The sequence below is a fragment of the Dicentrarchus labrax genome, unplaced genomic scaffold (assembly GCF_905237075.1).
Source record: "Dicentrarchus labrax unplaced genomic scaffold, dlabrax2021, whole genome shotgun sequence".
Classification (NCBI taxonomy): domain Eukaryota; kingdom Metazoa; phylum Chordata; class Actinopteri; family Moronidae; genus Dicentrarchus; species Dicentrarchus labrax.
In genome coordinates this window covers 34208324-34224500 of record NW_026136720.1, presented here as the reverse complement: position 1 = coordinate 34224500, position 16177 = coordinate 34208324, and the positions used below count along the sequence as shown (strand labels likewise).

General features: G+C 43.2%; 3 protein-coding genes across 3 annotated transcripts in view; 2 read left to right on the top strand and 1 right to left on the bottom strand.

Moving 5' to 3' along the window:
* The window catches only part of LOC127352687 (scavenger receptor cysteine-rich type 1 protein M130-like), a 45912-nt gene extending 33050 nt beyond the window's left edge, over nt 1-12862 (bottom strand). Inside the window, exons 1-3 of the mRNA XM_051381280.1 lie at nt 12688-12862; nt 7634-7666; nt 7050-7340 (exon numbers count right to left, since the gene is read on the bottom strand). Coding sequence (XP_051237240.1) covers nt 7050-7340; nt 7634-7666; nt 12688-12730 — 367 coding nt within the window. The 5' untranslated portion in view covers nt 12731-12862. The remainder of the gene's footprint in view (nt 1-7049; nt 7341-7633; nt 7667-12687) is intronic.
* Nucleotides 1-16177, top strand: part of LOC127352689 (GTP-binding protein 2) — a 123534-nt gene that overhangs the window by 43534 nt on the left and 63823 nt on the right. The window lies entirely within an intron of this gene.
* Nucleotides 1-16177, top strand: part of LOC127352727 (scavenger receptor cysteine-rich type 1 protein M160-like) — a 258877-nt gene that overhangs the window by 213590 nt on the left and 29110 nt on the right. The window lies entirely within an intron of this gene.

The window sequence follows — 16177 nt, the reverse complement described above, 5'->3', positions numbered from 1 at the left end:
AGAGGGCAGTGTTCACCAACAGCAGAGTCAGCAGCAGGAGGACCACTCTGATGAAGTGATGATGAACTGATGGATCTGATCAAACACATGGACAGTCATCACATCACAAGGTGTTTTCTCCCAGAATCTGTTCAGTGAACTGTTATCTGACCACACATCCTGTCTGCATTGTTCTCCAAACTAAGTTAGCATAGCCCCGATCAACCAAACTCCATTCAGAAAACAAACATTTCAAAAGTTATTTGCTTGTGGTCTTGCAGACAGACCCGACTAAATAACTTGAGCTTATGTAGTTATTTCAGCATCTTTTTGATCCGTTTATTGCAATTAAATCACAGCAAATTGTGTTTACTCTGTAAATATGGTGAACAGTGAAATACCTCAGTCAGTAACCAAACATGATCTGTCCTACAGTATGTTGTTTGCTGTTGACATTTACACACTTATATAAGTTTGGACACTATATGACATGTGTAACACAATGACAGTAGTCTCTGTTGTCAGCTGATCATCTTTCCAAAGCTGCATGTAAACAGTCAGTGAGACAGTTTCTCTGCTTCAGCTTACCTGAGACAGTGAGAGAGAGCAGACGGCTCTCAGAGGAGAAGTTATGAGAGAAAACATAGACGTGATAAACACAGCTGTAGTTTCCTTGGTGGGCGGGCTCTGCAGCAGGAAACAGGAAGTGGGCAGAGTGATTGACAGCTGGCTGGGTGTAGTTGTGCGTTGTGTTGGAGGAGGTGAAGGTGAGCTGGAAGGAGCCTCCTGGGTACTGTGGCTGGATGGAGCAGTTGATGGTGAAGGTGGAGCCCCTGAGCACCCGAAACTCCTGCTGCTGGGCCTCAGAGACCCCGTACGTGGAGGAGGACACAGAGATGTTGGGCCGAACCAGCAGGTCTGTAAATGAGATGAGATGATGAAAGGTCGCATTGATGATGTGATGACTTCAGGATGTCATGTTCATTTCATAAGTGATGTAAGATGATGTCACTGATGGGCTTACATGAACAAATGAGATTCAGGATGGTGTAAGAGGAAACTGGTAATGCACAGTCCCTCAGAGAAGATCCAGACTGAACACAGTCAGAGTTGATCCACCACACAGGTCTGTCTGAAGACTCCTTTCTCTCTACTACAGAAACAGCAGAACCACAGTCCAGATTTCTACAGACAACATTTGCTTCCTTCAGGGTCCAGCCTAAGCCCACCACTGGTCTCCAGTCTCCCTGTTTCAGCTCCAGTGTTCCTGCACAGCGACTGTCTCCTCCCACCAACCTGACCAGACTCTGAACAGAAACAAGAGAGTCATCAGTAAAAGAATAAAGTGAGTTTCATCAGAACAGAAATGAACCAATCAGAGCTGCAGCTCCTCTTCTACCTGAGCAGGTGAGTCCAACAGCTTTTCCAGGTGAGCAGGTGTTTCTAGCTGAGCCTGAGCTTCTACAGTCCAGGAGAGCAGACTCATGGCCTCCACACTGGAACTCTTTGGTCCACATTGGAGCCTCCACTTCTCCATAGAGCGCCCCCTGGAGGACTGAAGGAGCCCCACAGCCGAGCTCCCTACAGACCACCTCTGCATCCTGCTGGTCAAAGTCATCTTCACACACTGAGGACCACCACTGGTTAGACTGGTCAGACTTCACCTCCAGTCTGCCTGAGCACAGACTAGTCCCATCCACCAGCCTGACAGAGTCTGGACAGATAATAGAAGATAAAATAGAGAGAGAGAAAAGACACCAGACACAAATAAAAAGATGTCATCAAACAACATAATATAATGTTATTTTAACATTACACACATTGGCCTTAAACACACACACGTTCACTAGGGGATGCTGGTCCGTAGAGGCAGGGCAGGTTGTTGAGAGGAAAGAGGGAAATAAAACTATAAAAAGAGTAACTGGTTGAAATAGATAATGACCAAACAAACAATTATCATTCATGAATTAAGGTTCCTCTCTGCTTTGGTTGTTTTGATCATGACGTGGCAAATGACATCAGACTAAATTACAACAAGCCGCCAAATGTAAAGGAGTGTTTTCACAGAGGAAATGTGAGCTTGATACTAGAAGAAAATGAGGTCAATTATATGAAATAATGATTAAGATCAGTATGTAACATAATGGAAAGTTCATAGGACCAAACAGAAATATAAAATATCATAATGCCAAGTAGAAATTAAAGCGTTGGGCGGGACCTCGCACTCCACGCAACTCGGGGCGTACTTCCTGTTGCCAGTAGGTGGCACTATCACTATATCTGAATATAGTCATGTAGACATGTTCAGAGCGGGACTCTTATCAAACGTGAAGATTCGTTGAGATCAGATAATGTACACTGAAGTTGTGAGGATGTGTTCAGGGTGGGACTGTTACAGAACATGTGACCTTTAGTCGAGATTAGACATTGTACACTGAAGTTGAGTACTATCTGTTTATGGTGAATGGTCGAAATTCAACGCCATGGGCACGCCGTTTGACGGGATGTCGTAAATAGCACAACTTTTAATCATGAATGTCTTTAGATTGTGCTGATTAAATCTGAAGTAGATCCGATAAATTCCCTAGGAGGAGTTCGTTCAAATACAACGCGAAAAGTTCGCCGAAAGTGAAAATCAAAATGGCTGACTTTCTGTGGGGATTGGTGTATGGGTCCAAGAGGCTTTTTTGTACGTCTCAGCATGTTATGCGTGCCTACCGAGTTTCATACATAACGGTGAAACGTGGCGCCAGGGCTGAATTTCTCTTATCCTGTAGGGGGCGCTACAAACACGACAAACATGATTTTTGGTATGTGAGCTACAGGCACCACTCTACACGTGCCCTGTGAATTTCATACTCATAACTATTACGGTCTCCGCACAGTGATTTACCCTGCCACCAGAACGCCACCTAGTGGTGGATTGTTGACACATTTATTAGTGAGCCTCAGGGAGACATGGGCAACCATCCTACCAAGTTTCATTTTAATCACTCTTGCAGAGATATAAACTTCATTTTAGAGAGCGCCACCTAGTGGTGATGGCCTGAAATTGTGCACGATGCCTAAGGAAGACATGGGGAACTATGGACCCAAGTTTGGTGTCAATCAGAGATGCCAATGTGGAGAAATGGTCCACTTCCTTTTTTGACAAAAAATTTACAGGAAGTCTTAAATTTATAACGTCTTTAGTTTTTGAAATATCAAAATTCTTTAGACTACTTTTTTACTAGGGCGGTCCCCAGGTGCTACGTGAAAAATGTTGTGCGAATCGGACAAAGTGTGTAGGAAGATCACCAAAAAGTAGTTTTTGGACATTTTACGCTCTAGCAAAAAAGAAAAGTAGGCGAAAGTGGGCGGGGCTTATGTGGGGAGATTCAGCTCCATTCACCGAACGCGTGGATATAAGGTTTTTGAATGTGCGACAAACTATGCAAAAGTTATTAGCCTAAATGCATTTTTTATGATGGTAGCGCCACCTAGTGGCCAACCTGAAAGTGACGCGTAGAACATAACATTTTTCGCCAGGCCTGACAAAAAAAATGTACTTTTGGTATATGTTCAGGAGGGCAAAAACGCAGCCAAAGGCTCTAAAAATAATTAAAGCTGCAAGCAGCGTTGGATGGGATCTCGCACCCGGCGCTCGTCGGGGCGTGCTGCGACCGTGTCACGTGCTGCTGGGGTGCGCTGCGGCCACGTCACGTGCCGTCGTAACAAGCGCGGACCACAACACGAAAATGTCACGTAAATCAGCTCAAAATCGCCCTGCAGCACTTACTTCCTGTTGCCACTAGGTGGCGCTATCACTATGTGTTCAGGGCGGGACTCTTATCAGACAAGTGAAGTTTGGAGCCGATTGGACAATGTACACTTAAGTTAGAGCAAATTCGTGTTTTGTGGCGGTACATCAAAATTTGCCGCCACGCCACAGACACGCCCCTTCACCGCAGTCATCACATCATCAACAATGTGTTTTGCATTTTATAAGTAAATTTCAGCTGGATCTGATCATCCTGCTAGGAGTAGAACATGAAAGTATAAAACGTGATACTTCCTGTTGCCACTAGATGGCGCTCTGACTATTACTGAATATTATCACATAGCCGTGTTCAGGGCGGGACTTTTATCAAACATGTGAAGTTTCGTTGCAGTCGGATCATGTACGCAGAAGTTATTACGAATCCCTCTTTTATGGCGAAGGATCGAAATTGCACGCCACGGGACGCCACGGGCACATCCACAAAGTTTAACGGAATAACGTAAATAGCACAACTTTTAATAGTGAATGTGTTCAGATGGCTGTGTCCAAATCTGAAGTCGGTCCGATAAATTCCCTAGGAGGAGTTCGTTCAAATACAACGTGTGCAAATCGCAAAAATGGCCACAAAATCCAAAATGGCCGACTTCCTGTTGGGTTTGAGGTATGGGTCCTTGAGACTTTTCTGTTTCTTTTATCATCATACACATGCGTACCAATTTTCGTACATGTCGGCCTTACGTGTCTTGGGGGCTGATTCGGGGGGGTGTGGCTTAGCCGTTTGGCGGCGCCCGTGCACGGGGACAATGTCATATCGGTATTTCCGCTACGTTTTATTTTGTGCAAATTTCCATGACTTTTTGAGATCCCTAATAATAGGGACATCGAGCAATTACAATAGGGACCTCCAGCGGTTGCTGGCTCCCTGATTAAAGTCAGCAGTGACAAACTGAAAATGCAGATTTGTTGCATGAGGTCAGGGAGACCATAGGTGTAGCATGTGGAACCTAATAAAAGGTCATAAGACCGAACAACACTAACTTAAATAAAATGGAAAACAGAACTTAACGTCTGACAACTAAACAGAAATTAAAGTCAGAGATCGCAAACAAAAGTTAGGATCCGACAACCAAACTGAAAACAGTGAGTTTGTTGGGTCGAGGTCCTGCACACAGAGAAATAGGGGAATCATTTCTGTACCCAAAGGTACATTTGTTACAAAAGTCCCGTCTAAGGCACGAAAAAGGTCCTTAAGGTGATAAATGTGGACCTTTGTTTAATTTTAAAGGTACAAAATCATGGCTGACAGAAAGGGGAACATAATTGTAACAAGCTTAAGGTAGAGGAAAATGTTTCAGCAAATCAGTGATCACAAAATCTTGATTTAAATAGAGAGTTGGGCTGACTGAAATAAAATAGACTACTAGTAAATTTCCATTCAATTATTGGTCTGTGTGGCCTGGGAATAATTTCATGAACCAAAGAACTAGGACAGCACTTCCATTCAACTTTTTTAATTTTGCCACAAGGACGTTTCAGCGTGTATTGGCAAGTTCACAGTGGATCTATTTGAGTGATTTTGTTCATTTAATCCCGTAGCTGATTGTCAGTGTAGCAGAGTGGAATGCTTCCAGTAGCCATTACCATTACTCACAACTGTATTTTATTAAGTATTATCACTGTTTTATTGTCAATGTATTTTCTCATTCTTTGTATTCCACGTTGGGGACTTGTTTTTCTGTATTTATTTAACTTTATTTGATGCCGTAGCCCTCCCTTATGGAGCCCCTGCAGAGTTGTGTAGTGCAACCTGTTTTTCCCCCCGCAGTCTGCTGTGGCATGAAAAGGTACTGAAAGTGTTAAAAGATGTAAACTAATTGTTATTTCTTTAAATACATTTTGGTGAATAATTGTAAAGTGGTGGCCTAAAGGCGGGTGGGGAAAGTGAAGAAGCAGCACTTGCCCCTCCCTCAATACCACCACTGATGTGCCCTTGAGCAAGACCCTTAACCCAAAACACTGCTGTACAGCTGCTCAGTGGCTGTGCTTGTACTGGGCAGCTTCCAAGTATGAATGTGTAACAGTGGCTTCCTCTCAGTGAACCTTCCCTGAATAAATAAAGGCTAAAAAACATTGAATTTAAGTGGTTTTGCCACATAAAGGTACAGAATGCCATGTTGCTCCAGCAGTACCTCATTAGACCAGAGAGCTGTTGCAACAGAGACGAAAGGTGATGAGCGCCCTGTGAAGCCCTGCTGAACACAGAGGCCAGCTGCATGTAGGCTTGGCAGCGACGAGGGACGCTGATTGGAGACATTGAGGAATTTTCTGGGAACTGATCGGTATGTGAGGACAGCTTGTACCTGACTGTGTTGATTTGGTTTTGTAGGCTACTGGTATTGATGCACGGTGAAAATTTCAGAAGTGAAAACATATTGCTGTGATTTGTTTGTTGGTGGTATACTGGCATTGATACACGATGGAAGGTTTAAGGCAACAAAACATACCGACACAGGACCATGACTGGGCCCACTGCTAAAATATAGACTTGATGTGGTGCAGTAGTGGTTTGATCAGCCTCTCTCCGTCGTTATCTTAACATTGAATATGAATTGAGCTGAAGAATCCAAATCACATTTGCACAGAAATGACAGCTGAAAGCAGCAGAGAAAAGACCAGATTTAAAGTTTAACAGCAGCAACATGATTGGCTGGAGGAGATTGTGGCTAAATCTGATTGGATTAACTGAAAGAGTAAACGGCCATGGCTGATTAGAAAAGAGAGGGAGAGAATTGTGAATGAATGAGGCATAATGAGAAGGTCTTCCTGATTGAACTTACACTGAGCTTCATTAGGCCTGTAGGGTTCATCTGGAAACAACAGCAGTGAATACAATGATGTTGTTTTTAAGAACTCTTGGAAGCCATTGATTTACTGTTTCATTGTTATTGAACAGAAGAAAGTAGAGATAATCTGCCAACTAGTGTAAAATAACACGATGCTGTGGGTTGGTTTTCCTCCTGTCCTCCACAATGTTTGAGTCAGCAGCCACTGATGCACACACAGGACCTGGACACATGCATTAGTGGACAGATGTCAGAGTGATGAGGCTGCCACACAGTCGCTGCTCCAAGCAGTTAGGGCTTCAGTGCCTTGCTCAAGAGACCTCGGCAGAGCCCAGGAGGTGAACTGGGATCACTACAGGTGTGTGTGTGTGTGTGTGTGTGTGTGTGTGTGTGTGTGTGTGTGTCTCTCAACATGGGTACATTACTGTCATTAATTATGACATTGATGATGTCACTGATGGGCTTACCTGAACAGGTGAGATTCAGGATGGAGGAAGAGGAATATGATGATGCACAGTCCCTCAGAGAAGATCCATAGTTAACACAGTCAGAGGTGATCAACCACACAGGTCTGTCTGAAGACTCCTTTCTCTCTCCTATAGAAACAGCAGAACCACAGTCCAGATTTCTACAGACAACATTTGCTTCCTTCAGGGTCCAGCCTGAGCCCTCCACTGGTCTCCAGTCTCCATTATGTTTCAGCTCCAGTGTTCCTGCACAGCGACTGTCTCCTCCCACCAACCTGACCTCCTCAGACTCTGAACAGAAACAAGAGAGTCATCAGTAAAAGAATAAAGTGAGTTTCATCAGAACAGAAATGAACCAATCAGAGCTGCAGCTCCTCTTCTACCTGAGCAGGTGAGTCCAACAGCTCCCAATACACTGACACTGAATACACTGGAACACTTGGTATCCATTTTTAAACACTTTCAAACAATAAAACATCATCATCTGCAGATTCATCTATTCTGTTCCTTCTGCTCAGGTACTCCACAATCTTTGCTCTCCACACAAAGACGATTCTTTACTTCTCTTTTCTTTCTCTATTTACCTGTTGAGTTGGGTGTTCCTTCAGTCTGCAGTGCTGAGGAGAAAATCAGAAAATACTCATCAGTATGAAGCAGCATATTGAAAAGAGGACAGTCGATCCAAGTTTCTTGGAGCTCAGAAACATCTCAGTGAACTCTCTCTGGAGCCGTTTTACCAGTTTACTATAGTTGAGATGAACATGTGAATGAACACGAGTCAGCAGACTGGTTTACACTGAGTTAAACTCAACACCTGCACACTGAATATATTTGATCACACATGAATACATCACACACCTGCGCACTCCTGATCACACCTGAACATTCTTGAATACACCTGATAACACCTTAAAACACTAGAATACACCAAAAAACACCTGCACACAACACAAAACACCTTATCACACATGAACACACCTGAAAACACCTACACACAACAGAGCACATTTAAACACCTGAATAATCACCAACAACAATCAACAACGAACCACCTGAAAACATAAAAACATCTGAACATATCTGTAAACAACTGAAAACACTTGAGCACCTGATCACACCTGAAAACTCAAGAACACATTAAAACACCTGAATAATCACAAACCAGACACACCTGAAGGCCTTAACAAGGCTAAACTCGTCAACAACTGAACACAATTGGACACACTTGTACACCTGGAGATATCATACAACCTTGAGTCCTTGAATATACCTGACCCTAACTCCATTTCATTGTTCATTTGTTTTAATGATTTACTATCAGTATACCTGAGAAAAAAGAACATTTGTTGTATTGACTGGCATTTTTATGGTTGTGTTCTATTTTTAAAGTGACTATATTTCATTGTTTTTGTATTCTGTCTTAATATCATCCTATCAATCATCTGTGAAGCACTCTGAGCTGCACTAAACTGTATGAATGGTTCTATACTTATAAAGTTAGAGCTCCAAATCCTCCAACTTACCAGCTGTTGATGGTCATTTTGGTCGTAGGTAATAACTTATTTATTAATCCAAGTTCCAAAATAATAGTTTTGTGTATTTCATGAGACTAAACTACATTAAAAGTGGTGCCCGAAGAACTTCATAATTCATTTAAGTTATACTTACTATTAATCATTTTGATAGGAAAACTTTAATTAATTGCACCAACACAGTTGTTGTCTTTCTTTGTATGGGTCCACTCCTTCCTCCACGCCCAAATTCACCCAGTACGTTACCTGCCACACCAGAGACAATAAAATACTGGATCTGTTTTATGCCAACACCAAGGAGGCATATAATTCAACTGCCCTCCCTCCCCTGGGGAGATCAGATCACAACCTGGTTCATCTCCTGCCTGTGTATGAACACCTCATGCACAGACAATCAGCTGTGACCCGTACAGTGAGAGGATGGTCTGAGGAGACTGAAGAGGCTCTGAAGGACTGTTTTGACTCAACTGTGTGGGAAGAACTCTGTTATCCTCATGGGGAGGATATCGACAGCCTCACTCACTGCATCACAGACTATATTAACTTCTGCGTGGAGAACACTGTGCCCACCAGGACTGTACAGTGTTTCTCCAACAACAAACCTTGGATCAATCTGGACATTAAGGCCCTGCTGAAGGAGAAAAAGTGGGTCTTCAAGTCTGGAAACAAGGAGAAGTTGAAGTCAGTGCAGAAGGAGCTGAGGTGGAAGATTAGAGAGGGGAAGAACAGATACAGGAAGAAAATGGAGGATCAGCTGCAGCAGAACAACATCAGCAGAGTCTGGAGAGGCCTGAAGACCATTTCAGGCTACAAAGAACCGGGCTCCCAGGCTGTGGGGGACCAGAAGTGGGTGAATGATCTGAGCCTATTTTTCAACAGACATCCAACCCTCTCCCGGTCCAGCCATCCATGCTGCAGCCCCCCTTGTCTACACACCCTGTATTTTTCCCCCTCCATCAACCCCACCCCCACCCACACAGCACTCAGATCGCAGCCAGCCACCACTGCCTCCACCTCTACTACTGCCCCATCCCCCCCACCGACGTGCTCACCTCCTCTCACACCTCCATCCCCCCTCACACCCCCAAAAACCCTGCCCCCGAGCCCCTATCTGTCCCTCTCTGCTGACCAGGTGAGGAAAGAGCTCAGGAAGATAAAGGCAAAAAAGGCTGCGGGTCCAGACGGCATCAGTTCCTGGCTCCTCAAGTCCTGCGCAGACCAACTCTGTGGGATTGTGGAGCACGTCTTCAACCTGAGCCTGAAGCTGGGGACAGTTCCACAACTGTGGGAGACACCCTGTGTGGTGCCGGTGCCAAAAACACCGCACCCAAAGGACCTCAACAGCTACAGGCCGATGGCGCTGACATCGCACCTGATGAAGACACTGGAACGGCTGGTCCTCGCCCATCTCCGCCCTCTGGTGGGACCATCCATGGATCCGCTGCAGTTTGCCTATCAGCCTGGCATCGGGGTGGATGACGCTGTCATCTTCCTCCTTCACAGAGCTCTTTCTCACCTGGAAAAGCCCGGAAGCACTGTGAGGATCACATTCCTCGACCTCTCCAGTGCTTTCAGCACCATCCAGCCTCTGCTTCTGAGGGACAAGCTGGAGCTCTCAGGTGTGGATTATCACCTCACCTCATGGATTATGGATTACCTCACCAACAGCCCACAGTATGTGAGGACCAAGGATTTTGTGGACTGGTGTCAGTGGAACAGCCTCCAAATCAACACAGGGAAAACCAAGGAGCTGGTGGTGGATTTCCGCAGGCGCAGTCACGCCCCCTGAACACCGGTGAACACTCTGGGTATGGACATAGAGAGAATGGACTCTTATAAGTACCTGGGTGTTCACCTGAACAATAAACTGGACTGGACTCATAACACTCATGCACTTTATAAGCAAGGCCAGAGCAGACTCTATCTGCTCTGGAAACTCAGGTCCTTTGGAGTGCAGGGAGAGCTCCTGAGGTCCTTCTTTGATACTGCTGTGGCATCAGCCATTTTCTTTGGAGTGGTCTGCTGGAGCAGCAGCATCTCAGCAGCCGACAGGAAGAGACTCGACAAGCTGATTAAGAAGACCAGCTCTGTCCTGGGTTGCCCCCTCAACTCAGTTAACTTCAATAATTTCTACATCGAAGCCATCAACCGTTGGACCCGATCCCAACTAGGCTGCTTAAAGAAGTTGTTCCCTTAATTGGCACTTCTTTACTGGATATGATTAATCTTTCTTTATTATCAGGATATGTACCACAGTCCTTTAAAGTAGCTGTAATTAAACTCCTTCTTAAAAATCCCACTCTTGACCCAGGGGTTTTAGCCAACTATAGACCGATCTCTAACCTCCCCTTCCTCTCTAAGATTCTGGAGAAAGTAGTCGCCAAAGAGTTGTGTGACTTTTTACATAACAATAGTTTATTTGAGGATTTCAGTCAGGATTTAGAGTTCATCATAGCACAGAGACAGCTCTGGTTAAAGTTAATAATGACCTTCTGATTGCTTCAGACAATGGACTTGTCTCTGTACTTGTATTATGAGATCTTAGTGCTGCATTTGACACCATTGACCATAATATTCTTTTACAGAGACTTGAGCATCAAATTGGCATTAAAGGAACCGCACTAAGCTGGTTTAAGTCATATTTATCAGATCGCTCGCAGTTTGTACATGTTAACGATGAATCTTCAATAAATACTACAGTTAGTCATGGAGTTCCACAAGGTTCTGCACTTGGACCAATACTATTTACTTTATAAATGCTCTCTTTAGGAATAATTATTCGGAATCACTCATCAATCAATCATTAACTTTCACTGTTATGCAGATAATACGCAGTTATATCTATCAATCAAGCTTGATGAAATTAATCAATTATCTAAATTACAAACATTTAAAATCCTCCTCCTCACCTATAAAGCTCTTCATGGTCAGGCCCCTTCATATCTTAAAGAGCTCATAGTACCCTATTACCCCTCTAGAACACTACGTTCTCTGAATGCTGGGCTACTTGTGGTTCCTATAGTCTCTAAAAGTAGAACAGGAGCCAGAGCCTTCAGTTACCAAGCTCCTCTCCTGTGGAACCAGCTTCCAGTTGTGGTTCGGGAGGCAGACACCCTCACCACATTCAAGAGTAGGCTTAAGACATTCCTCTTTGATAAAGCTTATAGTTAGGGCTGGATCAGGTGAGTCCTGAACCATCCCTTAGTTATGCGGCCTAGACTCTCATGGGATTTCCCATGGTGCACTGAACTCCTCTCTTCCTCTCTCTTTCTGCACTCATTCATGTCCCATTAATGCATGTTACTAACTTCACTTCTTCCCCGGAGTTCTTGTGCTTTCTCGTCTGGCAGGTTCTTATCGATCCTGGTGGAGCCTCCTGCCATGGTCCTGCTAGATTGCCATTGCCAATACTGTTGTTGCTGTGCACCTGTCTGTCTGTCTGTCTGTCTCTCTCTCTCTCTCTCTCTCTCTCTCTCTCTCTCTCTCTCTCTCTCTCACCCCAACTGGTCGAGACAGACGACCACCCACCTAGAGCCGGAGGATCTGTCCTAGGTTTCTGCCTTTTAACAGGCAGTGTTTCCTTGCCCTTGTCTCCAAGGTCTTGCTCATGGTGGTACTGTTGGGTCTCTGTAATTAATGTTATAAAGAGTTCGGTCTAGACCTGCTCTATTTGAAAAGTGTCCTGAGATAACTTCTGTTATGAATTGGCGCTATACAAATAAAATTGAATTGAATTGAATTGAATTGAATTGAATTGAATTGAATTGGTGGGAGCGAGGAGGATAATAGCAAAGCTATCATCACTGATGGACAATGTCTCCCACCCCATGCAGGACACCATCAGTACACTGAGCAGCTCCTTCAGCGACAGACTCCTTCACCCCAAATGTGTGAAGGAGAGATATCGTAGGTCCTTCCTTCCTGCTGCTGTCAGACTGTTTAACAACCAGCACTGCTCCCAGTAGACCTTTTTTTCTTCCTTTCATACATTAATGTGTGTGTGTGTGTGTGTGTGTGTGTGTGTGTGTGTGTGTGTGTGTGCGTGTGTGTGAGTGTGTGTCAGAGAGAGACACAAATATTACACCATCTTTAAAGCAGAGTCCTACCTGAGCTCCACAGCAACAGCAACAGCACCAACAGGTGATCCATGTCCAGGTAGAGCGTCTCTCTGCCCGTCTGTCTGCTGTCTGCTCTGATGTCTCACATGTGCTGTCCTCAGTGTCTGTCTGCGTACAGGAAGAGGTGGAGCTTTACTGGAGTATATCTGACTGACTCTGTCACAGTAGTTATAAAACAGACACAGTTAGAGTCTTTAACACAAGTGCCTGATAATAATACAGTGTCATTATTATTATTATTATTATTATTATCATTATTGGATGTTGCAGGGAAAAATGACTAAAAATAGAATCAAAAACTGGTTTTGATTTGATGGAAATCTGATGGATTCAAACTTTACTGTGAACAATTTTACAATGTTTTCCTTTTTGTATAACTTTGATATTGTGTGTGTGGAGGTCATAGACACGTCAGGTCGTATAGAAAATAAAAAGCAATAAATAACAGAAATAAAATCAGTGCGTCCCATCCTTACAAATGCAAAACTACATGGCAAACTTGGATTGTGACTTTTTGTTTAGTTGAATATAAAAAGTGTGGAAAGTCACTGGGAGAGTTTTGGAAGAACAAAATAATGAACAAAACACAGTGTGTTGTTTTAGGTTCCCTCCGTTCTGCAGCATCCAATCTCTCACTGCTCTGGGATGGAGACTGTTGTATTAAATGCTCTTGTGCTCATGAAGAAGATGTGTATCTATGTGAAGTTGTGAAATCCTAGCAGAGTGTAACTTCCTCATGTTGAGTGCGTCTGTGTAATAATACTGCATGACAACTGTTGCTAAGCCGACGCAGTGAGCGTCAGAGACAAGAAAACACTCAATCTGTCAAAGAAAGAAGCCTATTAAGTCTCTATGATTGGTACAACATTATTTAAAAAATACCATCATGATTATAATTCTATTAATGTTATTTTCTGTATGTAGGCTAATAGTCCCACCCACTGTTTAACTGCGTACAGGAACCGATCGCTCTATCTGGCTGCCAATCAGCAGATCAATATCTATGGTCTTTCTGAGCAGAATGAGACGTCACTCTTCCTGTGTGTTGCTATGGTGATCCAAACCACATGTGAGCAGTTTGCTTGTCCGTCTGAATATTTGGCTTTTATTTATTAGTTATGATGATTTAGTGAAGTTGACCTTTGACCCCTGCAGAGTCAGAAAGCTTCGATTAGAGGAAAACCTGAGGAAAAGTGACTCTGAGGAAACATTAAGTTGTTGCACTTTATCAGTTTTCTCCTGTTGAGCAGTGATGGAAGAAGTACTCACATCTTTTACTGCAGTAAAAGTACTAATACCACAGTGTACAAATACTCTGTTACTAGTATTTATGTTGCTGAAGAAAATAATAATAACTGACTAAAAATAGAATTAAAACATTAAAACTTTACTGTGTACGATCTTACAGTGTTTTCCTTTTTGTCTTACTTTGCATTGATATGATGTGTGTGTGTGTGTGTGTGTGTGTGTGTGTGTGTGTGTGTGTGTGTGTGTGTGTGTGTGTGTGTGTGTGTGTGTGTGTGTGTGTGTGAAGAGTTCATTTGCAACAACAGATTAAAGCCATTCTTGAAATGAATCAACCAACAGCAGTTTGATTGATAATCCCTGGATTGCACTCACAAGAATCAAAATGGAGATATCTGTTTTTCTAATGAAGCCTGAATATGTTACTCCAACATCCAACACAAATATTTCACCATCTTTAAAGCAGAGTCCTACCTGAGCTCCACAGCAACAGCAACAGCACCAATTCAATCAATTTAATTTAATTTTTTTTGTAAAGCGCCAATTCATAACAGAAGTTATCTCAGGACACTTTTCAAATAGAGCGTCGAGAACTCTTTAACATTAATTACAGAGACCCAACAGTACCACCGAGCAACACACAAGGGCAAGGAAAAACGCCTGTTAAAAGCGAACAGATCCTCGGCCAGGTGGGTGGTGCGTCTCACCAGTGGAGAAGAAAAAAAAAAAAACGACAACACAGGTGCACAGCAACAACAGTATTGGCAATGGCAGTCAACGGACCAGGCAGGAGGCCCACCAGGATCCATGAGAACCGCAGACGAGAAAGCACAAGAACCCGGAAGAAGTGGAGTTAGTAACATGCATTAATGGGACAGAATAGTGCAAAAAAAGAAGAGAGTAGCCAGTGCACCATGGGAAATCCCCGATAGTCTAGGCCTATACAGCATAACTAAGGGATGGTTCAGGACCACCGATCCAGCCCTAACTATAAGCTTTATCAAAGAGGAATGTCTTAAGCCACCTGAATGTGGGAGGGTGTCTGCCCCCGAACCACAACTGGAACGGTTCCACAGGAGAGGAGCTGGTAACGAAGGCTCGGCCCTGTTCTACTTTAGAGACTATAGGAACCACAAGTAGCCCAGCATTCAGAGAACGTAGTGTCTAGTGGGGTAATAGGGACTATGAGCCTTTAAGATATGAAGGGCCTGACCATGAAGAGCTTTATAGGTAGGAGGAGTATTTTAAATTCAATTCACATTTTATAGGGAGCCAATGCAGAGTAGCTAGTACAGGAGAGATGTGATCTCTTTTCTAGTTCCTGTCAGTACTGTCTGCAGCGTTCTGAATTAATTGGAGCGTTTTAATGGACTTATTGGGGCAACCTGATAATAAAGAGTTGCAGTAATCCAGCCTTGAAGTAACAAATGCATGGATTAGTTTTTCTGCATCTGTCTGTGATAGTATGTTTCTAATTTTTCTAATATTACGTAATGAAAGAAGGCAGTCCTAGAGGTCTGCTTTATGTGGGAGTTAAATGACAAATCCTGATCAAAGAGAACTCCAAGATTCCTGACAGTGGTGCTAAGGCCAAGTTAATGCCATCTAGAGTGACTATATCTTTAGACAATGAGTCTCTAAGGTTTTTGGGGCCAAGAACAAGAATTTCGTTTTTTCTGAGTTTAACATCAGAAAATTGCAGGTCATCCAGGATTTTATGTCCTTAAGACATGTTTGTAATTTAGATAATTGATTAATTTCATTGGGTTTGATTGATAGATATAACTGCGTATCATCTGCATAACAGTGAAAGTTAATGAGTGATTCCTAATAATGTTGCCTAAAGGGAGCATATATAAAGTAAATAGTATTGGTCCAAGTACAGAACCTTGTGGAACTCCATGACTAACTTTAGTATTTATGGAGGATTCATCGTTAACATGTACAAACTGAGTACGATCTGATAAGTATGACTTAAACCAGGTTAGGGCAGTTCCTTTAATGCCAATTTGATGCTCAAGTCTCTGTAAAAGAATATCATGGTCAATGGTGTCAAATGCAGCACTAAGATCTAATAATACAAGTACAGAGACAAGTCCATTGTCAGAAGCAGTCAGAAGGTCATTATTAACTTTAACCAGAGCTGTCTCTGTGCTATATGAACTCTAAATCCTGACTGAAAATCCTCAAATAAACTATTGTTATGTAGAAAGTCACACAACTCTTTGGCGAC